The sequence below is a fragment of the Vidua macroura genome, chromosome 5 (genome assembly GCF_024509145.1).
Source record: "Vidua macroura isolate BioBank_ID:100142 chromosome 5, ASM2450914v1, whole genome shotgun sequence".
Lineage (NCBI taxonomy): Eukaryota > Metazoa > Chordata > Aves > Passeriformes > Viduidae > Vidua > Vidua macroura.
Genome location: NC_071575.1, coordinates 72,143,573 through 72,168,956, shown reverse-complemented (window position 1 = coordinate 72,168,956; position 25,384 = coordinate 72,143,573). Strand labels below are relative to the sequence as shown.

The window sequence follows — 25,384 nt, the reverse complement described above, 5'->3', positions numbered from 1 at the left end:
CTGGCTGTTCCCAAGCCACTTTTTGTGGGATTTGGGGATCATTCCTTCCAGTTGTTTGCCTTGATTCCAGAGGAACCAAAATCCATCAAAACAGAGCTCCAGGGTTTTCCTCCAAATCCATTTGGTGACAAGAGGCACCACAAGCACACCCAGAGGCTTGGAGACACTGCAGGAATTCCTTGGATAATTCCTGTCAGGAAAAAAGGCTCCAGGGAAAACTGTGCAAGGGGGATTTTATGGAATCTTCCAGATATTTTTTTTTTCCCATGGATGGGAAGGAATGTTGCTCCAACATGGATTTTGGATATAGGGCAGCAACTTTTGGTCCAGAAAACAAAAAAATAAAAGGCAGGAAACCTAAAAATTAATGGATTGTGGGAAGAATCATGGGATTTAAAGGAACAAATAGAGGCAGGCAGAGCATGGATGATCCCATGGGATCATCCCAGAGCATTCCTTACCCGTGGATCTTGGATCTTTTGGTCCAGAAGACCAAAAACAAAAGGGCAGGAGACCTAAAACTTCATGAATTGTGGGAAGAATGATGGGATTTAAAGGATCAAAGGGAGGCATGGATGGTCCCATGGGAAGAATGATGGGATTTACAGGAACAAAGGGAGGCATGGATGATCCCATGGGATTATCCAGAGCGTTCCTTACCCACAGATCTCAGATTTTGGATATAGGGCAGCAGCTTTTGGTCCAAAATTATGGCAGGAGACCTAAAAATTAATGGATTGTGGGAAGAATGATGGGATTTACAGGAACAAAGAGGCAGGCAGAGCATGGATGATCCCATGGGATCATCCCAGAGCATTCCTTACCCGTGGATCTTGGATCTTTTGGTCCAGAAGACCAAAAACAAAAGGGCAGGAGACCTAAAACTTCATGGATTGTGGGAAGAATGATGGGATTTAAAGGAACAAAGGGAGGCATGGATGATCCCATGGGATCATCCCAGAGCATTCCTTACCCACGGATCTCAGATTTTGGATATAGGGCAGCAGCTTTTGGTCCTAAATAATGGCAGGAAACCTAAAAATTCATGGATTATGGGAAGAATCATGGGATTTAAAGGAATAAGGAGGCAGGCAGAGCATGGATGATCCCATGGGAAGAATTATGGGATTTAAAGGATCAAAGGGAGGTGTGGATGATCCCATGGGATTATCCAGAGCGTTCCTTACCCATGGATCTTGGATCTTTTGGTCCAAAAGACCAAAAAAAAAAAAAAATGGCAGGAGACCTAAAACTTCATGGATTGTGGGAAGAACCATGGGATTTAAAGGAATAAGGAGGCAGGCAGAGCATGGATGATCCCATGGGAAGAATTATGGGATTTAAAGGAACAAAGGGAGGCGTGGATGATCCCATGGGATCATCCCAGAGCATTCCTTACCCGTGGATCCTGGATTCTGGATATAGGGCAGCAACTTTTGGTCCAGAAGACCAAAAACAAAAGGACAGGAGACCTAAAACTTCATGAATTGTGGGAAGAATGATGGGATTTACAGGAACAAAGGGAGGCATGGATGATCCCATGGGAAGAATGATTGGATTTAAAGGAACAAAGGGAGGCATGGATGATCCCATGGGAAGAATGATGGGATTTAAAGGAACAAAGGGAGGCATGGATGATCCCATGGGATGATCCCAGAGCGTTCCTTACCCGTGGATCCTGGATTATCTCCCTCCAGCAGCGACACACCAGGCTGAGGTTCTGGTACAGATCCAGCACTGGCAGGAAAGCAAAAATATTCCTGAGGATTTCAGGAGGAAGATCATCCATGGATCCCTGAGGAACCTGCCAGCTCTGAGTGCCCAGGAGCCCGTAGTGGGAATCGGGAAGGGGTTCCACTTCCAGCTCTTCCCACTCCTGCTTGATCCCGCTGAGCTCTGGAATCTTCTCCTCAGGCTCCTCCCAGAGATCCTGCTCTGGCTTGGGAATTGCTCTTTTCCTGGAATGTCCCCTGGGAGGTGGCAGCAAGTGCTGGGGAGGCAGGGAAAGGGAGGGGCTGCTGAAGGAAGCGGGAGGCGCGGGGGGAAAGGGATCCAGCGGCTCTTCCTTGATCCCACAGCTCTGCATGGCGGCAGCTCCCGCTCGCGGCGCCTTCAGGATCCCAAAGAAATCCAGGATTTTCCTCTGCTGGCCTGCTGCTGCACAAAGGGGAAAAGCGGGAATGAATTCCGCGGAGATCGCGGAGTGAGGAAGAATTCGGGATTTTCCCAGGCTGGGCAGGGAATGGTTTTTGGGAAGGGAGGCAAGTACAGGAAAGTGGGTGTGAATCCCACATTTTCAGGAGTAATTCCACGTGGGTTGTCTTGGGTTTCTGCTCAGCCACAGGTGTGGAGGCAGCAGGATGTGGGGAATAAAATGAAATGAAATAGGATGGAAATCAAGGATTAAAAAAGAAAATGAAAAATTAAATTGAAATCTGATATAAATAAAATAAAATAAAATAAAATAAAATAAAATAAAATAAAACAAAATAAAATAAAATAAAATAAAAAAAATAAAACAAAACAAAACAAAATAAAATAAAATAAAACAAAATAAAATAAAATAAAAAAAAACAAAACAAAACAAAATAAAACAAAATAAAACAAAATAAAACAAAACAAAATAAAATAAAATAAAATAAAATAAAATAAAATAATAAAATAAAATGGAAAAAAAGGAAAAAATTTAAATTAAAATCTGATATAAAGAAAATGAAATAAAAATCAAAGGAAAAAAGGAAAATAAATTAAATTAGAATCCAATATAAAGAAAATAAAAATCAAAGAATTCAAAAGAAAAATATAAAAATAAATTAGAATCTGATTAAAATAACATAAAATAAAAATCAGAGAATAAAAAAGAAAATGAAAAAATTAAAATCTGATATAAAATAAATAAAACTATATAAAAATAAAAGAATAAAAAACAAATTAAAAATACAAATGAAATGAAAATCTGATGCGAAAAATAAAATAATATAAAAATAAAATAAAACCAAAAATAAATAATGTAAAATAACATAAAAATAAGACACAATAAGTGAAACCTAGAGGAAGGAAAAACAATAAAGCAACAAAACACAAAATAACAAAATAAAATAGCAAAACCAAAAATTAAAATAATAAAACCACAAGAACGAATAATGCCAAGTAACATGAAAAAGAAATCAAATAAAACAAAAAAAAAAAGTTTAAAAAAATAAAAATGTAAGAATAAACCAAACAGAAATAAAATAAATTAAATAAAAATAAAATAAGAGGATAAAATGACAAACTCTCACCGAGAGGAAATTGGTTAAGGAAAGTTTTTTTTCATGGAATCCTGGAATGGGTTGGGTGGGAAGGGAGCTCAGAGCCCCTGCAGTGCCACCCCTGCCATGGCAGGGACAATTCCCACTGCCCCCATGCCCAGCCTGGCCTTGGACATTCCAGGGATGCAGGGGCAGCCCCAGCTGCTCTGGCAATTCCAGCCCAGCCAGGAATTCCCAATTCCCAAAATCCCACCCCAATCTCCCTTTCCCAGGGAATTCCCTCCATTCCCAGCTCTCCCAGCCTGGGATTGGATCCAGCCCCACCCCGACTCTGCTCCAGGAAGGAATTTTGGGATCCGGGGGCTTCACTGGGAAGCTCGGGACTCCAGGAAGGGTCTCCCTTCCCTTTTCCATCCCCAACTTCTATAAAAATCCCTCGGGATGGATTCTGAGCCTCCTTGATCCCAGAATCCCGGAATGGTTTGGGTGGGAAGGGACCTCAAATCCCATCCCATTCCAATCCCACCATCCCAGGCTGCTCCAGCCTATCCTGGGACATTCCAGGGATGCAGGGGCAGCCCCAGCTGCTCTGGGAATTCAATTCCAGCCCAGCCAGGAATTCCCAATTCCCAAGATCCCATCCATCCCTGCCCTCTGGCAGTGGGAGCCATTCCCTGTGTCCTGTCCCTGCAGGCCTTGTCCCCAGTCCCTCTGCAGCTCTCCTGGAGCCCCTTTAGGGCCTGGAATGTGCTGGAAGCTCTCCCTGCATCCTTCCCTTCTCCAGGGGAGCATTCCCAGCTCTCCCAGCCTGGGATTGGCTCCATCTCCTCTCCAATTCATTCATGGACCCAGGGGCTTCACTTGGAATCTCAGGAAACCATGAAGGGTCTCCCTTCCCTTTTCCTCTCTTTTCTATCCCCATTTTCCATAAAAATCCCTCGGGATGGATCCTTAGTGTTCCAAATCCCAGAATCCCGGACCAGTTTAGGTGGGAAGGGACCTCAAAGCTCATTCCAGGGACACCTCCCTTATCCCAGGCTGCTCCAATCCTTTCTGGGACATTCCAGGGATGCAGGGGCAGCCCCAGCTGCTCTGGCAATTCCAGCCCAGCCAGGAATTCCCAATTCCCAAGATCCCATCCATCGCTGCCCTCTGGCAGTGGGAGCCATTCCCTGTGTCCTGTCCCTGCAGGCCTTGTCCCCAGCCCCTCTGCAGCTCTCCTGGAGCCCCTGGAATGTGCTGGAAGCTCTCCCTGGATCCCTCTCCTCTCCAGGGGATCATTCCCAGCTCCCCCAGGCTGGCTCCAGGATTCCCAGCAGTACCTCTGGGATGTCTCCGTGTCCCGTGGACGGGATGAAGGCCGCGGTTTCCCCCTCCTGTGCCCAGGCGCAGGGGCTGCCGCAGCGGGGCCGAGCCCTCGGGGCTGCGGGCGAGCGCGGCGCACTCGGGGGCTGTGAGCCGCCTGCGCCGGGAGCTCCTCATCCCCGGCACGGCGGAGGCTGCAGGGAAAACCCAGAGCGGCCACTGGGAGAGGCCCCAGCCTCAGGGGCTCTCCTGAGAGCAGAGCCAGCTGGGGTGTGGGGAAGGAATTCCTGGCTGCCAGGGAATTCCCAGGGAAGCTGGGGGTGGCCCTTGTTATGAATGATAATATAGTTTTAAAATAGGATAAATATAATAGAATAAATACACTATAATACAATGCAATATAATATCATGTAATGTAATGTAATGTAATATAATATAATGTAATGTAATGTAATATAATGTAATATAATATAATATAATATAATGTAATGTAATATAATATAATATAATGTAATATAATATAATATAATATAATATAATATAATATAATATAATATAATGTAATATAATGTAATATAATATAATATAATATAATATAATATAATGTAATGTAATATAATATAATATAATATAATATAATGTAATATAATATAATGTAATGTAATATAATATAATATAATATAATATAATATAATATAATATATATTTAAGAAGTTTTGTATGTTTATAATATATTATTATGTATATTATAAATACAATTGTATATAACATAAATAATGTATATCATGTATACCATATATTATAATATATAGGCTATAGTATATATAATATTTAAAATATAATATTAAGTTATATTATATTACATTATATTACATTATATTATATTACATTATATTACATTATATTACATTATATTATATTACATTACATTATATTATATTATATTATATTATATTATATTATATTATATTATATTATATTATATTATATTACATTACATTATATTATTTTACACTCTATTACATTCTATTACATTATATTATATCATATTGTATTATATTAAGAATATATATTATAAATATAATATATAATAAAGCATAGTTGATTATATCAGAAATGTAATACTATTACAATTACCATAAAATTTAAATTCTAATGCTACACCTGAATAATAGTATAATATTATTAATAACATAAAACATGATTATATGTTATTTTATAATAATTATAAACTAGTAATATTACATTATTTTATTTTAAAATTATAACTAGATACAATTACATTATAGAATATTATTATATTATCAATATTATAATAAAATCATTATAATATGTTATATTAATAATGTAATGATATAACGTAATACAATGCAATGTAATGTGATGTAATGTAATGTGATGTAATATAATATAATATAATATAATATAATATAATATAATATAATATAATATAATATAATATAATATAATGTAATATAATATAATGTAATATAATATAATATAATATAATATAATATAATATAATATAATATAATATAATATAATATAATATAATATAATATAATATAATATAATATAATATAATAATTTATAACAGAATATAGAATTATAATGATATAAGGTTATGGAATAGATAATATTTTATATAATAAATACGATAATATATAATATATAGTATATATAATAATATTATAATATAATTATTGACTTCCACATTTATGTATTGATTTTTACAACTTATTATTATCCACAACAATTTTCATATAATACGATTTATAATCTCTTTTATCTACTTTTTAGATATATAAATAGTAATCAAATGAACATATTATAGTTTTAGGTCTTCACATAATATTAAAACAGGAACTATGTAATTAAATTTAATTAAAATTCAAATGTTAATTAAATTAAAATAATTTAGTCAGATGCTTTTATTTACGTAACTATATATAATATATATAATATTGAACTATATATAATCCTCAACAATATGCTTTTAATAAAATAAAAAAATATAGAAGAAAATTATTTTGAGCTAATGGTGTGCTTTTGGCAATTTGCACTAGATACATATATATATATATATATATTTATATATAGATATATATATATTTATATATATATAGATATAAATATAAATATAAATAAATATACATATATATAGATATAGATATATATATAAATAAAATAAACCAAATAAAATTAAAATAAACCAAAATAAAATAAAATAAAATAAAAATAAAAATAAAAATGAAATGAAATTACAAACTCACTTTCCCAGCGAGGAAATCAGTTAAGAAAACTCTTTTTCATGGAATTTATGGAATCCTTTTATCCCTTATTAAACTTTTAAACATTTTAAAGAACAAGCCTTGCTCCTCACACCCTGGATCCAACATTCAACCACCCAAACTTTCCAAGCTGGGATCATCCTTTAGGGGAGGAAATTTAACCCATTTGCAGTTTAAAAAAAAAAATAAATCCTGGGAATTATTCCCATAAAATAACCAAACCTTACTTGGAATAGGCACAAACTCCTCTCTTCTGGCCACAAAAAAAAACCCCAAAAAAGCCCCAATAAATGCAATTTTTTTCCCACAAAAGAACCCAAATCCAGCAGGAAGGGCTGAGCTCCCTCCTGCCAGCGTCAGCAGTTTCACTTTTGCTTCCTTTTATTTATTTATTTCTATTTAACACGTCCCCAAACAAATGCTCCATTTCCCTTTCAGGGCAGGACCCAAGGATCAGCCTGGTTATTTTTTGGGATAACGCTTGGATTGGATGATTTGTGGGGTTTTTCCCTCAGCTGGATGATTTTATGGACGTGCTGCTTCCTCCTTTTCAGCTCAGCAGAGTTAAAAACCACTCAGCTCCCTGGGGAGGCTGTTTTCCAACATCCCAATTTCCTCAAAATATGGGAAATGAGGCAAGTAAAAGGGAAAAAAAAACCCCAAGCCAAGACACTCCAATGGCTTTTAGGAATGTGCTGAGGGAATTTGGGGCTGGATTTGATGATTTACCCATCTTTTCCAACCAAAATCATCCCAGGATTCTACTTAATAAATGGAATTTCTTGCTCAGCTTTCACCTGCATCCCTATTTTTCCCCCTTTTTCCCAAGATTTCCCGTGTGGCTTCCGACATTCCAGCTGGGAAGTCAAAGGATCAGAGGATGGAGGGGGGAAGCTCCAGAGGGACAGAGAAATATTTCGGAGGAAGCTGGAGCTGCTCCCCGTTTTCCCCCCAGAACCTCCTTTCCAAACCCTTTTCCCACATGGATGCACCGACCTCATCCAGAGGGTCGCCTCATTTCCAATCCCCCACCATTCCCAAAGCCCCCTCAGTGCCAATCCCCCAATTCCAAGGATCCCCTCATTCCCAAGGAATTCCCTTTTAACCCCTTCTCAGCCCAGATCCTCCCTGCTCACTCCCCCACCCCGTTACCACGTTACCCCTTTGGCAAAACCTAAAATTCCAAAGATTCTCCCATTTCCAAGGTCCCTCTCACTGCCAAGGGTCCCCTCAGTGCCAATCCCTCAATTCCAAGGATTCCCTCTTTCCCAAAGAATTCCCTTTTAACCCCTTCTCAGCCCAGATCCTCCCTGCTCACTCCCCCACCCCGTTACCACATTACCCCTTTGGCAAACCCTAAAATCCCAAGGATTCCCCCATTCCCAAGGGTCCTCTCAAATCCCAAGGATTCCTCCATTCCCAAGGACCCCCTCACTGCCAAGGGTCCCCTCAGTGCCAATCCCTCAATTCCAAGGATTCCCTCTTTCCCAAAGAATTCCCTTTTAACCCCTTCTCAGCCCAGATCCTCCCTGCTCACTCCCCCACCCCCGTTACCACGTTACCCCTTTGGCAAACCCTAAAATCCCAAAGATTCCCCCATTCCCAAGGGTCCTCTCAAATCCCAAGGACTCCCCCATTCCCAAGGACCCCCTCACTGCCAAGGGTCCCCTCAGCGCCAATCCCCCAATTCCAAGGATTCCCTCATTCCCAAGGGGCCCCTCATTCCCAAGGAATTCCCTTTTAACCCCTTCTCAGCCCCCGTTCACTCCCCCATCCCGTTACCCCTCATTTGCAATCCCTAATTCCAAGGATTCCCCCTTTTCCAAGGGTCCCCTCACGTCGACGGAGCCCCCATTCCCAAGGCCCCCTCAATGTCCGAGCCCCCCCGCAGTACCAAAAATCCCTTCAATACCAAGTCCCCCCTCGTTTCCAAGGGTCCCCTCATTCCCAAACCCCTCAATTCCAAGGACTCCCCCATTTCCAACGGTGCCCCCAACGCCACAGGAGCCTCCATTCCCAAAGTCCCCTCAGAGCCAAAGGTTCCCCGCAGCGCCAAAAGCCCTTTGAATATCAATCCCCCGCCTTTGCCAAGGGTCCCCTCGGTGCTAATCCCTCAATTCCAAGGATTCCCTCATTCCCAAGGGCCTCCACGTTCCCAAAGAACCCCTTCCCTGCGCCCCCCCCACGTTGCCCAGGAATGGTCGCGCCCTCCTCCCCCAGCCTCACCCGCTCCCGGCGCTCACGGCCCCGCGCGCTCCTCCGGTCCCGCCCCCTCCGCGCTGCCCAATCAGAAGCCAGAGCAGCGCCCAGCGCTGTCCAATGGCGTGGCACTTCCGGGTTGGGAGGGGTTTAATTCCTTCTCCCATTGCTGTGACGTAAGTCCCCCGCGTGTGACGTCACGAGCGCTCCGCGGCGCGCGGGTGGGTTGGAAAAACCGGGAATTTTCCCGCGGGAATTGCGCGGCTTGGGATGAGATGGGGAGGGGATAAGGGGGGGAGATCCCGGCTTGCGGGAGCGGCCTTTTCCCGGGAGACTCGGAGGAAACAGGAATTTCTGGTTTTCCTGACGAAAAAGAGAATTTTTGGGCTTTTTTTCCTCAGGAAAAAGGGATTTTTTTGGGCTTTTTTCCTGAGGAAAAAGGGAATTTCCCGTTCGTTTTGGAGGGAAAAGGGAATTGCTGCTTTTCCCGGAGGACGGGTTGGTGTCCGGCTGTCCGGAGGGAAAAGGAAATTATTCGTTTTCCAGAGGAAAAAAGGCGAATTTCAAGTTTTTCTGAGTGAAAAGGAAAATCTATGGATTTCCAGCTGCTTTCTGGCTTTCCTAAGAGGAACAGGAATTTTGGAGTTTTCCCAGAGGGAATGGAAATTTCTGTGTTACCAGAGGGAGAGGCTGGTTTCTAATTTTCCTGAGGGGAAATGGAAATTCCTGGTTTTCCTGAGGGAGAAACCCATTCCTGGTTTTCCATATGAAAAAGCTGAATTCTGTTTTTTCCTGATGGGTGTTTTTCCTTGTTTTCCCAAGGAAAAAAAGAAGTTCCTGGTTTTCCAAAAGGAACAGGGAAATTCAGGTTTTCTGGAGGAAGAGGTGAAGTCCTGGTTTTCCTGAATAAAAAGGAATTGTCCATTTTTCCCTGAGAAAAAAAGGGAATTTCTGGATTTGCTGAGGGAGGCTCTGGTTTCTGTTTTTCCAAAGGAAAAAAAGAAATTTCTTTTTGCCTAAAGGTCTCCTGTTTTCCTGAGGGAAAGGCTGATTTCTGGTTTTCCAGAGGGAAGACTGAATTTCTACTTTTCCACAGAGAGCATTTTGTTCCTGTGTTTCCCAATGGAAAAGGAAGCTTCTGGTTTTCCTGAGGAAAAAAGGGAATTTCTGTTTTTCCTAAGGGAAAGAGCAGATCCTGCTATTCCTAAGCAAAAAAAAAAAGAAATCCTAAGAAAAAAAAAAAAAATCCTTTTTTCTGGAGGGAGAGACCAGATCCTAATTTTCCCAAGGAAAAATGGGATTTTTTTGCTTTTACTGAGGTGTGACTCCTTCCTGAATTTCAGAGGGAGAGGAAAAATCCTGGTTTTCCTGAAGGAGAGGCCAGATCCTGGCTTTCTGAAGGGAATTTTTAAATTATCCACAGGGAGAAGAAAACTTTCTTGTTATTCTGAGGGAGAAGGAAATTCCTGCTCATCCCAAGGAAGAGGCTGATTTGTGGATTTCCTGAGGGAAAAATTCCCATTTTTCTGGAAGTAGACACCAGGCTCTGCTTCTCCTGAGGGAAAACCTCATTCCTGCTTATCCCAACCCCCAAACCAACCAAAATATCCCCCAAAATCCCCATTTTTTGGCCTCTTTTCTCTCAGGCCCGTATCCATGGCGGAGCAGGAGAGGCTGTAGCAGCTCCTGAGGCTGGTCCAGGAGGGAAACCTGGATGTGCTGTGGGATTTGGGGATTCCCTGAGGGAAAATTCCCATTTTTCTGCAAGTAGACACCTGACTTTGCTTCTTCTGAGGGAAAACCTAAGGATTTGTGGATTTCCTGAGGGAAGAATTCCCATTTTTCTGGAAGTAGGTACCAGCCTCTGCTTCTCCTACAGGAAAACCTCATTTCAGCATATCCCAATGCCCCAATCCAACTAGTATATCCTGAAAAATTCCCATTTTTTTACCTCTTTACCCTCAGGCTTGGCTCCATGGTGTAGCAGGAGAGGCTGTGGCAGCTCCTGAGGCTGGTCCAGGAGGGAAACCTGCATGTGCTGTGGGATTTGGCGATTCTCTGAGGGGAAAATTCCCATTTTTCTGGAAGTAGACACCAGCCTCTGCTTCTCCTACGGGAAAACCTCATTTCAGCATATCCCAACCCCCAATCCAACCAGGATATCCTGCAAAATCCCCATTTTTTTACCTCTTTCCCCTCAGGCCCGGCTCCATGGCGGAGCAGGTGAGGCTGCAGCAGCTCCTGAGGCTGATCCAGGAGGGAAACCTGGATGTGCTGTGGGATTTTGAAGAGAAAATTCCCATTTTTCTGCAAGAAGGCACCAGGCTCTGCTTCTCCTGAGGGAAAACCTCATTCCTGCTTATCCCAACCCCTTAAACCAACAAAAATATCCCCCCAAATCCCACAAAGGTGCCGTTTTTTTGGCACCTTTCCCCTCAGGCCCGGCTCCAGGGCAGAGCAGGAGAGGCCATGGCGGCTCCTGAGGCTGGTCCAGGAGGGAAACCTGGATGTGCTGTGGGATTTGTGGATTTCCTGAGGCAAAAATTCCCATTTTTCTTCAAGTAAACACCAGCCTCTGCTTCTCCTGAGGGAAAACCACATTCCTGCTTATCCCAACCCCCAATCTAACCTGGATATCCCCCCAAATTCCTGATTTTTTGGCCTCTTTCCCCTCAGGCCCAGCTCCATGGCAGAGCGGGAGAGGCCACAGCGGCTCCTGAGGCTGGTCCAGGAGGGAAACGTGGATCTCCTCCGGGATGAGCTGAGGCTGCATGAGATTCCAGAGGTTCCCAGCTGGCGTTGGGGACGTTTGGGAGATTCCCTGCTGCACCACGCAGCTCGCTTGGGACACCGGGATGTGCTGGAATTCCTGGTCCGGGAGATCGGGATGGACATGGAGGTGACCAATGGGGACTACAAGAGACCCATCCATGAGGCTGCTTCCATGGGACACCAGGAATGTGTGTCCTTCCTTCTGGAGAGAGGGGCGAGCGTGGACTGCTTGAAAAAGGCTGACTGGTAGGTGCTGGGATTTGGGATTGGGTGGGGAAGGTGGGAATGTGGCTGCTGGAGGCAGTGTTTGGGATCATGGAACGGATGGGAAGGAGCTTAAGGATCATCCTGGGACACCTTCCCCTATCCCAGGCTGCTCCAGCCCCAGTGTCCAGCCTTTCCTTGGACATTCCAGGGATGCAGGGGCAGCCCCAGCTGCTCTGGCAATTCCAGCCCAGCCAGGAATTCCTAATTCCCAAGATCCCATCCATCGCTGCCCTCTGGCAGTGGGAGCCATTCCCTGTGTCCTGTCCCTGCAGGCCTTGTCCCCAGTCCCTCTGCAGCTCTCCTGGAGCCCCTTTAGGGCCTGGAATGTGCTGGAAGCTCTCCCTGGATCCTTCCCTTCTCCAGGGGAGCATTCCCAGCTCTCCCAGGCTGGCTCCAGAGCAGAGGGGCTCTGGAGCAGCTCCAAGGCCTCCTCTGGATTTGCTCCAGCGGCTCCAGGTCCTTATATTGGGATCCCAGAGCTGGACTCCATGTGGGATCACCTGGGGGCAGAATTCCCTTCCCCTGCTGCCCACACTGTGGATCCAGTTGGATTTTTGGGAGAAATTCCAGCCCTATCCATGCTTTCCCCTCCCCTCTCCTAAAAATTGTAAATTATTGCTCCGCTCTTCCCTTAGGGATGGGGGTTTCTGGAAAAAGAAAACAAGGATTCTCCCCAGCTCCCAGATGAAAGCCTGGGAAGGCCCTTTGGAGCTGAATTGCCACGAGTCCAAAGGCAGCATTCCAGAGCTGGGAATTGATGCTGTGCCAGCCTGGAGCTGAGGATTTCATGAGCCTGGATTTGTGTGGCCGTGCTCTTCCACCCATGGATTAAAACCAGGGAGCTCTGCGCTTCCTAAGGCATATCCAAACCTTTGGAAAAAGTCTCATTTGCCTTAAAAATACAGAATGCTCCGAGGGACTGCATGGAAAAGGAGCTGGAGTATTCCCAGCCTGGAAAAACAGTGCTGTAAAATCTCCTGGGTCCTCAGGCAAAGCACCTGAATCAAATGTGTTGTGCCAGGTTATTTTATTTCCCTGGATCTTCTTCCAGGACTCCCCTGATGATGGCTTGCACCAGGAAAAACTTGGAAGTGATCAAAACCCTGGTGGAGCACGGAGCCAACCCGTTGTTGAGGAACAAGGATGGCTGGAATTGCTTCCACATTGCCAGCAGGGAAGGGCATCCCCAGGTGCTCCGGTACCTCCTGGATGTGTCCCCAAGCTGCTGGGACACGGAGAGCACCACGGGGAGAACTCCTCTGCACACGGCAGGTACAGCAGGGGTGGATCCAGGGAAACCTCTGGAATCTCATCCAGCCTCAGCTCATCCCAGAGGAGATCCAGGTTTCCCTCCTGGACCAGCCTCAGGAGCTGCCATGACCTCTCCTGCTCTGTCATGGAGGCTCCTGAGGGGAAAGAGGCCAAAAACATCAGGATTTGGGGGGGGATATTGTGGTTGGTCTGCAGGATTGGGATAAGCAGGAATGAGGTTTTCCCTCAGGAGAAGCAGAGCCTGGTGCCTTCTTGCAGAAAAATGGGAATTTTCCCCTCAAAATCCCACAGCACATCCAGGTTTCCCTCCTGGACCAGCCTCAGGAGCTGCCATGACCTCTCCTGCTCTGTCATGGAGGCTCCTGAGGGGAAAGAGGCCAAAAAAATCAGGATTTTGGGGGATATTGTGGATGGTTTGGGGGTTGGGATAAGCAGGAATGAGGTTTTCTCTCAGGAGAAGCAGAGGCTGGTGTCTACTTGCAGAAAAATGGGAATTTTCCCCTCAGGAAATCCACAAATCCCACAGCACATCCAGGTTTCCCTCCTGGATCAACCTCAGGAGCCGCCATGACCTTTTCTGCTCCACCATGGAGCCGGGCCTGAGGAGAAAGAGGCCAAAGAAATGGGGATTTTGGGGGATATTTTGGCTGGTTTGGGGGGTGGGATAAGCAGGAATGAGGTTTTCCCTCAGGAGGAGCAGAGCCTGGTGCCTTCTTGCAGAAAAATGGGAATTTTCTCTTCAAAATCCCACAGCACATCCAGGTTTCCCTCCTGGATCAGACTCAGGAGCTGCTGCAGCCTCTCCTGCTCCACTGTGGAGCCAGGCCTGAGGGGAAAGAGGCCAAAAATTGGGAATTTGGGGGGATATTTTGGTTGGTTTGGGGGGTGGGATAAGCAGGAATGAGGTTTTCCCTCAGGGGAAGCAGAGGCTGGTGTCTACTTGCAGAAAAATGGGAATTTTCCCCTCAGGAAATCCACAAATCTGCCTCTTGGAATTCTTGGTATCCTTGGATCGAGTTATGTCTCCCTGGCACAGATGGATCCGAGCTCCCTTGGCTTGGAATATGGATATGATTTTCCTTCCTGGTGTGAAAACCTCCCCAGCTCCAAGCACATCCTGGCATTTGAAACTCCTGAAAGCAGCAGAGCTGCTGAGAGGAACTTTTTGGGATCTGCCTGCAGGTGGATTTCTTTCTCACAGCCTCAAGCTGGGCCTGGGGAGGTTCAGGTGGGATATTGGGAAAATTCCTTCATGGAAAGGGATTATAAGAATTTGTAAGCATTGGGATGAGCTGCCCAGGGCAAGGGTGGAGTCCCCATTCCTGGAGGGATTTAAGATCCATGTGGATGTGGCACTTGGGGACACGGGGCAGTGGTGGCCTTGGCAGTGCTGGGAATGGTTAGGCCCAAGCACTTTCCCAACCAAAATTACTCCATGATTCCAATAATAAACTCCAAATTTGGGAGTCACCTTGCTCTCATCCCATGGTGAGAATTCCAGAGGTTCTTTCTGTGCTGGGAATACACAGGAGCTGTTGTTGGAGCCCACCATGTCCACAATTCCCTTTCCCTGCCCTTTTCCTTGCTTTTAAGGGATATTTCAAGGGAATGGGGCACGTTTAGAAATCCCAGCCATCCTCAGGATTGTTGGGAAGCAGAAAAGGGCTCAGACCACATCCAGAGTGGGAATCAGGCTGTGTATTCCAGCAGCAGAGATGAGCCCTGGCTACCCAGCCTCCTTTCCCAAAGAATTTAATTGGGATTGACTCTCTGGAAAAACCTGAGGTGCTAGGAGGAGCCCCTGCTGTGCTGTCACTCCCGTGGCTTTTCCAGCCCTTGCTCTGTCACTCTTGGCTCATCAGCAGTGACAATTCCAGCCCTTGGGCACCCCTGAGTCCTTGTGCTTGACCTGGGAATGAAAAAAACAGGGAATGAGCTGTTTGTGGGATCACAGCAGGTTGCCTCAAGTGGCTGATCCCGATTTCTTTATGCTCTCCTATCCCTGCCCAGTTCCAGGTGTTGTTTCCATGGAGCTGGCAGCTCCTCTCCCAGCAGGAGGTGGATGTTGGGCTGGGATCTGGGAGCTGAGGGGCTGGGTGAGCTCTGGGATTTGGGATTATCCTGTGGGAAAGGGGGAATTCTGACCTTGAGGCAAAGTCTTCTCCCTGCCTTGGGACATGGGCATACAATTGGGATCCAGCACCTGGATTCTGCTTTCTAGGGATGTCTCCACCTGTGTTTCCTTTGGCAGAGCCACCAGTCCACAATTTGGGTGGATTTCTGGAATTTCCTGACCCATCCAGACCCTGCAGCAGCAGCTGGAGTGGGAGCAACTGGGAATTGGGAAGGGCTGGAATTATGGAATTATGACTTAGCCCCCCCCAGTGCCCCCAGTGCAATTTGATCCCAAACTGCTGCTCCCTTGCATCCCCACACTTATCCCAGGGGATATTCCCAGTTCCCAAGGCAGGAGCAGGGGTGAGGGGCTGGAGATGGTGTTGGAGCTGCCAGGGGAAATCATGAAAGGACTAACTGCCTTTTCCATGGATTTCCATCCCAGGGGTGTGGATTTGAGCACATTAACCCGTGACCAGGCCAGCTGTCTTCCTGAAAGGTCATTTTCTCCCTCCTGCAGTTATTTTTTATATTAATAAGGGTTGATTCCTTCAGCTTTGTTGCTTCTTCTATCCCGAGGGAAGAAAGCTGGGAAGAGGTAATTAGAGGATGTGGAATGCAGCAGTGGATCCCAGCTGTCCCAAGTCTCTGTTCCTGATAAAAGATGGAATTGTAAGGGATTTTTATTCCCATAACTTGGGTTCATCAGCTCAGGTGAAGAACAGGCAGGGAGCAGGAACAAAGAGCCAAAATCTGGGAATCCCTCACTGGGATGAGGCTCCAGCCTTGGTTTGATATTATTTTTCTCTTGAATATGTTCCATTTGTTTTGCCAAAATGACCTGCAGGGAAAAAAAAAAAAAAAAAAAAAAGCTGGATCAAAGCTGTGTGAAGTGAAATGTTTAAAAAATCAAGAAAAAAACTGGAATATTTCAGTGCCTCGGGTTCAAATCCTCCCCCTCTGTCGTTTTTTTCCCTCTGAGATGGGTGAGGATGATGAGATGGGAGTGGCTGAGGAGGGCTGGGAATGTTATCCAGCTTTTCCCCAGCTCCCTGCTCTGTGTTCCTTTTGCTTCTCCCAGATCCCAGTTTGGGAATGAACAAATAACTGGGAGAAGCCCTCTTTGTTCCAGCTGAATTCTGTGGCAGGTAGAACCAGGCAATGCCCATTCCTTACCTTTTCCCTGCTTTACCTAACATTTCCCAATCGGATCAGAGGAAGGGAAGCCTTTTTTTAATTTTTTTTTTTTAATCCCACCAAAAAATTGATGGGAATAAAGCCCCTTGCATCCCAAAAGGATCAGCAACCCGAGCATGCCTCACTGTAGGAACACAATGCCACAAAACCACAAGCAATCCATGTTTTTCCTGCTTTTTTTCCCAGCGATGCACGGCTGTTCCCAGGTCGTGGAGCTGCTCCTGGAACGGTAAGCAGGCTCCTTCCAGCTTTTTCTCCCCCACCTCCCATTCCCTGCCAGGATTTGGACACAAAGGATGCTTGTGCTGTTCCTCTGGGGAAGCACAGCTGCCCTGCCCTCCACCCCGAGGCTGGCTCCTCGTGCTCCAGGTTTTTTCCAAGCTGGGAAAGACACAAGGATTCCAAGCTGGGAAAGACACACAAATCCCAGTTATGTAACTCAGCCCTGGGTTTGTTTTCCCTGCTGATTCATGCCCAGTGTGACAACGACCAAAGGGATTCCTGGCAGCTCTGTGCTGGGAGCAGCTTCCTTAGGCTGGGCTTATCCTTGTTTTCCTGGGAAATTGCTGGGAAGTGGCTTTAAAGCAACTCTGTTGCCTTCCTCTCTTCACCCTTCCCTTCCCAGAGCTGGAGCAGCTTTTCCTGGGAATCTCAGCTCATCCCAGCCTGTCCATGCTTGGCCCAGCATAAACAGCTCTGTGATCTAAGCCAGGCTTTAATTCAATTTTCTCTCATTTCACTGGAGTTTAACCTGAATGAGGTTGGTGGTCTCTTGATTTTGTCCATCATTCCATGAAGATCTGGTTATTCCCTGCTTCCAGTGTACACCTTGTCCCTTCTGGAAACCCTCTGGTCAGGAAAAAGGGAATTATAAATCATCTGTAGAGCCCAAACTAGCTGATCCCAAAAAAAAACCCCACACAAATCATTCCCCAGGCCCTAAAACACCAGGACAGGTTTATCCATGGTCTATGGACGAGCTTCATATATTCCATTTTCAATCCCAGCTGCTGAGAGTCTCCTTCCATAAGGATTTTGGAGCTGCCAACAGCTCTGTCCTGTTTTTTTTTTTTCTCCCCTCACTTCCAGGTGCCAGTACAAACCTGACAGCAGGGACAGCTGTGGGGTCACTCCCTTCATGGACGCTCTCCAGAACGGGCACGTCGGCATCGCCCGGCTGCTCCTGGAGAAACACCAGGTGAGTGCCAAAATTCCTCAACTGCCTCTCCCAGGAGCTGAGCCAGAGCTGCCAGGACAGGTGAGCCACGTTTCATCCTGACTGGAGCGTAAGGAAGCAAGTTCCCAAATTGTAGAGAAAAGAAATGGTGTAAAAAAGGCAAATTCCCCCTGGAGATGAGAAGGATTTGCCTGAGTGAGGTCGTCAGGAATCAGCTCCTGGGGCGGGAATCATGGAATGGTTTGGGTTGGAAGGACCTTAAAAATCATGTCATTCCACCCCTGCCATGGGCAGGGACACCTTCCATTATCCAAGGTGATTCCAAGCCCTGTCCTGGCCTTGGACACTTCCAGGGATCCAGAGACAGCCACAGCTTTTGTGGTAAACATGTCCCCAGAGCTGGTGGGGTGGGACAGTGACACCAGGCAGTGGCAGCAGGGGACAGGACATTCCCAGCGCTCCAGGGGCAGCTGTGGCAGAGCCAAAAGCAGCTCTTGGAATGCCAGGACATGGAGGCTCCAGTGGCCATGGATAACATGGAAATGTCCATCCGTGAGTTATCCAGAGCTCTTCCCTGCCCTCCCTCTCTCCTGGCAGCTCCTGCTCCTGTGATGGCTCCCAAAAAATCCCTGATTTCCTCCAGGGAATGCCATTAGAGCCAATTGTGCACAGCAGGAACCAGACCACTGCAATCAATCATTTATTGATTGATTAATTGATTGCTGGTTGATCCCAGCTGGTTGGGGCCCCCTCATGGCTGATTCTCCCAGAGGTGTTGGTCAGATCCTGGATGTCCTAAGGAAAAGGAGATCCTGTTTTCTGGACTGGGAAGTTTGTTGTGGTTTTAACCTCACGTTCCAAGCACTGAGGGTGGGAGAGGTGGGAAACCTCGTGGAGGTTTCCTGGCAGTGCTGGTGCTTCCAGAGGGTGCTGATCTCATTTGGGATGAGTACACTTTGTGTTATTTCCATGCTATTCCTTAACTGCAGGCCTGTCCCACAGCTGTGGATGCCCTGGGTGCTCAGGCCCTGCACAGGGCAGCTGTGACAGCCCAGGATGGCTCCATCCAGTTCCTGGTGTCCGAGCTGGGCGTGGATGTCAATGGGAGAGCGACGTCCCTGCAGCTGCCAGCCCTGCACTACGCAGCCAAGGTTTGTCCCTGCTCCCAAATTCCCTTGGAAAAGCCTAAACCAGCCTGGATCAGGTGTTGGCCACCGTGGAGGAATTGCATTCCTGGCTCATCCTCTGCCACTGTCCATCCTGACCAGTCCCATTCCCTGTTTTCTGGGCATCAAAGGAAATGTGGGCAGCAGGGTGAGGGTGGGATTCTCCCCCTCTGCTCTGCTCTGGTGAGATCCCAGCTGGAGCACCAGATCCCAGCCCTGGGGCCAACAGCAGGACCTGGAGCTGCTGCAGAGAGCCCAGAGGAGTGCACAGAGCTGCTGCAGGGCTGGAGCCCTTCAGTTCCCAGGGATCCAGCCTGGGAGAGCTGGGAATGATCCCCTGGAGAGGAGAAGGATCCAGGGAGAGCTTCCAGCACATTCCAGGCCCTAAAGGGGCTCCAGGAGAGCTGCAGAGGGACTGGGGACAAGGCCTGCAGGGACAGGACACAGGGAATGGCTCCCACTGCCAGAGGGCAGGGATGGATGGGATCTTGGGAATTGGGAATTCCTGGCTGGGCTGGAATTGCCAGAGCAGCTGGGGCTGCCCCTGCATCCCTGGAATGTCCAAGGAAATGCTGGACATTGGGGCTGGAGCAGCCTGGGACAGTGGGAGGTGTCCCTGCCATGCAAAGGTGGCATTGGGTGGGCTTTGAGGTCCTTTCCAGCCCGGGAATTCCATGTTTGTGTCCAGCTGCCTGCAGAGGAGGGACAGGACATGTCCAGAAGTGGGAGAGCTGGGAAAGCAGGGAGAGCTCCCAGAATTTTATCTGTGTCCTTCACACCAGAGTTGTTTTGAATTCCAGAACCATTGGAGCTTTCTCCTCCTCCCAACCCGTGTAGGGAGCAGAGTTGTGGGTCCTGCAACATTCCCTGGGAATGCAGAGCAGATCCCAAAACTTCCCTGCTGACCAGGATCCCTCCTGACATCCAGCTGGCAGCACAGGAATGTCCCTGCTCAGCCCCAGGGATGTTAAACCCAGGATTTTAACAGCACTCTGAGCCTTGTGGTGGGAATAAAACCTCATCCCAGTGCCCTGCTCCTACAAAAACATCCGTGCCACTCCCTGGGAATGCTGGCACCATCCAGCCATGCCACAAAGGAGCCCTTTCTCCCATTTTCCTGGCCTCCTGCTCCCAGAAACCACGTTCAAAGCCCTTCTGGTTGCCAAGGGTACGTTGAACAGCAAGGCTCTTGGGGGAATATAATGTGCCTTGGAGAAAATCCCAGCTCCTGGCTGATTTGGGAATGATTGGATGGGATTCTCTCCCTTCCTTCCCCGGGCTCGGTGTCACTTTGTATTTACAGCACCTTTTGTTTGTCTGGTGGCTTGTGGTTTTATCTCCCTCTTTTCTTATTCTTTTGCATTTATAAACACGTGAAAATCAAATTATTTTTTAAATTCAATTTGCTGCCAGGGCTGTGGCAGTGCAGCAGTTCCTGGCTCAGTGGCTTTGCCATGGAATTGGGTTTGCAGGGAAATGGGAGCCTTGGGATCAGGGAAGATGCTGTGGAATCCTATGGGAATAGGGAAAAAGAGTTGGGGGGGGGGAATAAAAATAAGAGCTTTCCATTCCCAGGCTGCAGGACAAAGACTAATTCATGGCATTGAGGATGTAATTCCAAAATCAGGCATGTTATTTAGGGAGAAAGGATTTATTTCTGGAAAAGCCTGTGCAGGGTGGAAGGAGGTGGGGGTTGTGCTGGGTTTTTCCCTGTGGAATTTGAAATTGGCTCCTGGCAGAGGAAGGAGGGAGGACACAGTGGACCCTGGTCTTCTCCCGGGGCACCACAAATCCTGGAGGAATTCTTCAGGAAATGCCAGTGCCTGAGGGAGGCAGATGAGCAACAGATTCTCCTCCTGGAGCTGGAATAACCCCAGAAAAATCCACTCCAGATCCCCTGGGAATTGGAGGGATTTGAAACTCAAGAGTTGGAGAGAGCTCAGAGCCCCTTCCAGGCCCTAAAGGGGCTCCAGGAGAGCTGCAGAGGGACTGGGGACAAGGCCTGCAGGGACAGGACACAGGGAATGGCTCCCACTGCCAGAGGGCAGCGATGGATGGGATCTTGGGAATTGGGAATTCCTGGCTGGGCTGGAATTGCCAGAGCAGCTGGGGCTGCCCCTGCATCCCTGGAATGTCCAAGGCCAGGCTGAAGCACCCTGAGGTAGGGAAGGTGTCCCTGCCCATGGCAGGGGTTGGAATTGGATGATCTTTAAGGATTTTTTCCAACCCAAACCATTCTGGGATTTTAGGAAGGTGCCTGGTGGCACCTTTCTGGCCAGTTCCCATGGGATTACGTGATTCCCATGGGATAACAGTTGCTGCCTTCTGGATCTGATCTGAGGGCAGCTGACCCTGATTTCCATCTGCTCCAAGATCCTCTGGAGCTCCTGGTACCCCCAGACCTGAGCAGGACAGAGCAGATCTGTGCAATCCCAGGTTAGGGATGGATCCAAGCACAGAGCTGATCCCAAATTCCACGTTCTGCAGGAAGGACATGGACACACCATCCAGACCCTGCTGTCCCTCGGTGCTGATCTCCAGGCTAAGGATGGGAAGGGCCGTTCTGGTGAGAATTCCAAGCTGGTTTTCCAAGCTTTATGTGACACCAAGAGCTTCCATAAGCACATCCCAACCTCAGCGTGCAGGGAGATGCCAAATCCTTGGATATATTTGCTCTGGGAGCAGCTTGATGGATTATCCCAGGGTTTTTTTTTGGGGGGGCATTTTGCACTCCCTGGCTTTCAATTTGCTGGAATTTCTGCTGGGGCTTTTCCCTTGGGGGAAGAACAGAGACCCAAACTGGGAATTTCCTGCTTATTTTCCACCTGAGGAGCTCCAATGCTGCCTCAAATTTGACTGGAATGATCCTGTTGGAAGCATGTTGGATGGGCAAACACAAGGATTGAGCTCTCCAGCCTCAATTCCTTAGCAAACAGCCTGGAAATGGCTGATGAGCAAATAATACCAGAGAGCTGGCACGGAAATGGAGTTGCTATAGCGATGCTGGAGCGTCGGCATTCCCAGCGGGAAAGGCTCAGGCAGCTCTTGCATCAGCATCGCCCCCCCCACCCCAAAAAAAAAAATTTAAAAAATAAAAAAAAGACAAATTTGTTTCAGCCATCGCCAAAATTGGCAAATTCCCCAGCCCTGGGGTTTGGTTAAAGCCACATTTTAGCAGTGCCATCTCTCCCTCCTCCCCCTCAGTGACTAAATCCAAGCTCTGCTGAGCTCATCCAACCCTGGGATGTTTTTTTTTCCCTGTGGCTCCTCCTTGGCTGGGTTTGGGTCGCTGCGTCCTTGGGAAGCTCCTCATCCACATCAGGATTATCCAGAGAGATCAGGACGCCTCCTTTGGATTAGATGGAAGGAAGATTTTTTTTACAGTGAGGGTGGGGAGGGGCTGCCCTTGGATCCCTGGAATGTCCAAGGCCAGGCTGGACACTGGGGCTGGAGCAGCCCTGGGACAGTGGGAGGTTCCTGCCCATGGCAGGAGGGTGGAACTGGATGATCTTTTAAGATCAGACTCAACGATCCCAACCTTAATCCTGCGATTCTACCCCAACCCAACAACCCAAACCACTCCATAATCCCACACTGGCAGAACTCATTTCTCACCCTCCACCCATTTATTCCCACGGGGACTCCTGTTTCCCTGCAAAGCAGGATGAGCTGACCCCAGCTGGTGTTGTGTCCCCCCCCCCCACCCCAGCCCTGCACGTGGCCAGCGCCGGGCAGCGCGCGGAAGCCGCCGGGATCCTGCTGCGGGCCGGGCTCCGGGACGCTCCCGATGCCACGGGAACGCTGGCCCAGCAGCTGGCCAGGAGGCCTGATGTCATCCAGCTTTTCCAGGGAACACAAGTCAGCACGTGAAGAGGAGGGGGCCTGCTCCTTTGCCACATGGTACATCGCTTATTCCTTGCCAGATTCAGGGAAAGAGCTGATTAAAATCCCCAAATTGAATCCCCAAAGTGAGGGGATTCTTTAAATTAAGGAGACTTGCCCCAAAAAGAGAACCCACTTCAATTATATCCCCCACTAATGAGAGGAGCCTCAAAATTAAGAATCCCCCAAATAGAGGATCTTCTAAATTGAGGAAAACCCCCTAAATTGAGGAACCCCCTCCAAACTGAGGACCCCCTAAATGGAGGATTCCCCCTCAGACTGAAAACTCCCCCAAAATGATGAATACCCTAAATAGAAGAACCCCCCCCCCCCAGTTTAAGGAGCCCACCAAAACTGAAGATGCCCCCAAACCTAGTTCTGTCCCCAAATAAAGAACCCCCCATAAACCAAGGATTTTTACCCAATACTGAGCAGAGGAGCCAAGCTTGGCATTTGGCTGTAGATTTAGGAGAAATGTTTTAAATAGGATTATCTCAAATGATAATGGAGGTGATGGGTCTGGGCTTTTCCCTGGGAGGGTGAGGAGGCCCTGGCACAGGTTTCCCAAAAAAGCTGTGGCTGCTCCATCCCTGGAAGTGTCCAAGGCCAGGTTGGAGCAACCTGGGATAGTGGAAGTTGTCCCTGCCCATTGGAATGAGATGATCTTTAAGGTCCCTTTCCACCCAAACAATTCCATGTTTTTATCACATTCTTCTTCTGATCCACCTTTATAAATTTATTTTCTTCTTTCACCTCTTCCTGTGCAGCTCCCTGAAACAGAGCCATCCAAGGAAAGTGCCTCTTCCAGGGATCCTCGTGGCTTTTCCTGGGAATTTCCACACCCTGACCATCCCCACGGAGAAGATCCACCTGGATCATGGATTTTTCTAGCTCTTCACGGACCTGCTCTCCACTAATCCCTTAAATTGCTTTAATTTGCAATTTAATGTTTCATTTGACCTCTTTGGGTAGGAGAGAGACTCTTGAAGCTGCATCAACCTTTTGAATCCTTCTTGTAGCCCACAGCTGATGCCAAAACCTGCAGGAATCTGTAGTGGGACCTCAGCCTTGTGAGGACATCAGGGATCTCTGGCTCAGACTGAAATAAGGAGGTGTTTTATTCCAGACTGGAATGCTTGGGCAGTTCCCAATAATTTAAATCCCAATAATCTGCTCTTGGAAGCCTGGAATACACAGCAAGGTAAGAGCAGCTGCAGCTGTTGGGTTTGTGCAGCTGGAATTATAAATTCCATCGAAAAGTGATGTGTCCTTGTCTGTTTGTAATGCCAAGAGTTAAAAACGGATGGAATTCTGCTTTTTTTGGGGGGGATGGCAGATGTTAAAGATCAGGAAGGGATCTTCCTGATCTTTAACATCTGCCATCCCCCCCAAAAAAAAGAGTTAAGGTGTGCACTGTGAACCATGGTGCTCACGGCTGGGTTCGAGTGGGAAATTCCCACCTTGCTATCCCTGGAGCAGGAATTTGGGATCAGCCCCTGGGTGGGGTGAGGAAATGATTTTATCCCTCTAAAAGGAATAATAAAAAAAAAAAAAATTAAAGGATTAAATTTAGTCCTTAAATTTAAAATGTAAGGATCTATGGATGCTTAAATCCATAAATCCAGCTCTGGCCTCCCTACAGCAGGAAATGCAAGGAGCTGCTTCATTCCCACTTTTTATCATTTTAATAAGCCATGGAATAGCTGTGTCCTCCCAGTATTACTGATGAGAAAAACCAGTGGGAATGTTCCCAAATATCCATGGAAACACAATGGGGGAACTCCTTAAAAAAATGGAAGCACATTTCAAAACATTAAGGGGAAGGTGCATTATTTTGAGGGTTAGAAAAGGAATGTGGATTCAGCTTTATGCCTGCAAAATTCCCCCAGGGAATTCATTTTTTTTTTTCCAAAAAAACTTTTCCTTCCCGTTTTTTTTTCCCCAAACAGGATTTTGGGAAGTAGGAATGCAGCCTAATTAGGGGTGTTTGTTGGGATAGTTAGCAGATTTCCCATCAAAAGTGGTCCACGGGGTGTCTGGGATGGGATGGAAAAGCATCAGATGTGGAGGGATTGGGGGGCCCAATTAAACCCCCCTTAAACTGAGGAACCCCCAAATTTAGGAACCCATTATTTATTTAAGGACCCCATTAAACTGACAACCCACCCTAATTTAAGGACCTCCCTAAATTGAGGATGCTGAGAACCCCCTAAATTGAGGACTTGCCCAATATTAAGGAACACCCCCAAACTGAGGATCCCCTCGAAATTAAGGATCCCCCAAATAGGGGGACTTGCCCCAAACAGAGAAGCCCCTTAAGCTGTATCCCCCACTAATGAGAGGTCCCCTAAAATTAAGAACTCCCCCAAATAGAGGATCATCCCCTAAATTGAGGAAAAAAACCCAAATTGAGGACCCCCCCAGATTGAAAACTCCCCCAATTTGATGAATTCCCTAAATTGAGGAACCCCCCAGGTTAAGGAGCCCACC

The 25,384-nt window shown here is 46.8% G+C and overlaps 2 protein-coding genes across 3 annotated transcripts in view; one reads left to right on the top strand and one right to left on the bottom strand.

The window, feature by feature from the left end:
- FBH1 (F-box DNA helicase 1) overlaps positions 1 to 7,826 on the bottom strand; it is a 33,517-nt gene extending 25,691 nt beyond the window's left edge. The window contains 3 exon segments of the mRNA XM_053979010.1: positions 1,670 to 2,157; positions 4,574 to 4,882; positions 6,830 to 7,826. Of these exon segments, the coding sequence (XP_053834985.1) occupies positions 1,670 to 2,157; positions 4,574 to 4,733 (648 nt within the window). The 5' untranslated portion in view covers positions 4,734 to 4,882; positions 6,830 to 7,826.
- A 3,689-nt stretch (positions 7,827 to 11,515) lies between these two features.
- Positions 11,516 to 24,155, top strand: ANKRD16 (ankyrin repeat domain 16). Of its 2 annotated transcripts, none has more exons than XM_053978984.1 (9): positions 11,516 to 11,607; positions 11,723 to 12,064; positions 13,137 to 13,357; positions 16,856 to 16,898; positions 17,759 to 17,927; positions 18,836 to 18,997; positions 21,500 to 21,578; positions 22,722 to 22,912; positions 23,662 to 24,155. In XM_053978984.1, exons 1-8 carry the CDS (start codon positions 11,516 to 11,518, stop codon positions 22,880 to 22,882), a joined length of 1,269 nt encoding a protein of 422 aa, XP_053834959.1. In that variant the 3' UTR covers positions 22,883 to 22,912; positions 23,662 to 24,155. The 2 variants fall into 2 exon arrangements, with proteins under 2 accessions (XP_053834959.1, XP_053834960.1); XM_053978985.1 differs by having other exon boundaries at positions 11,518 to 11,607; positions 17,759 to 17,867.
- Positions 24,156 to 25,384: the final 1,229 nt, after the last annotated feature.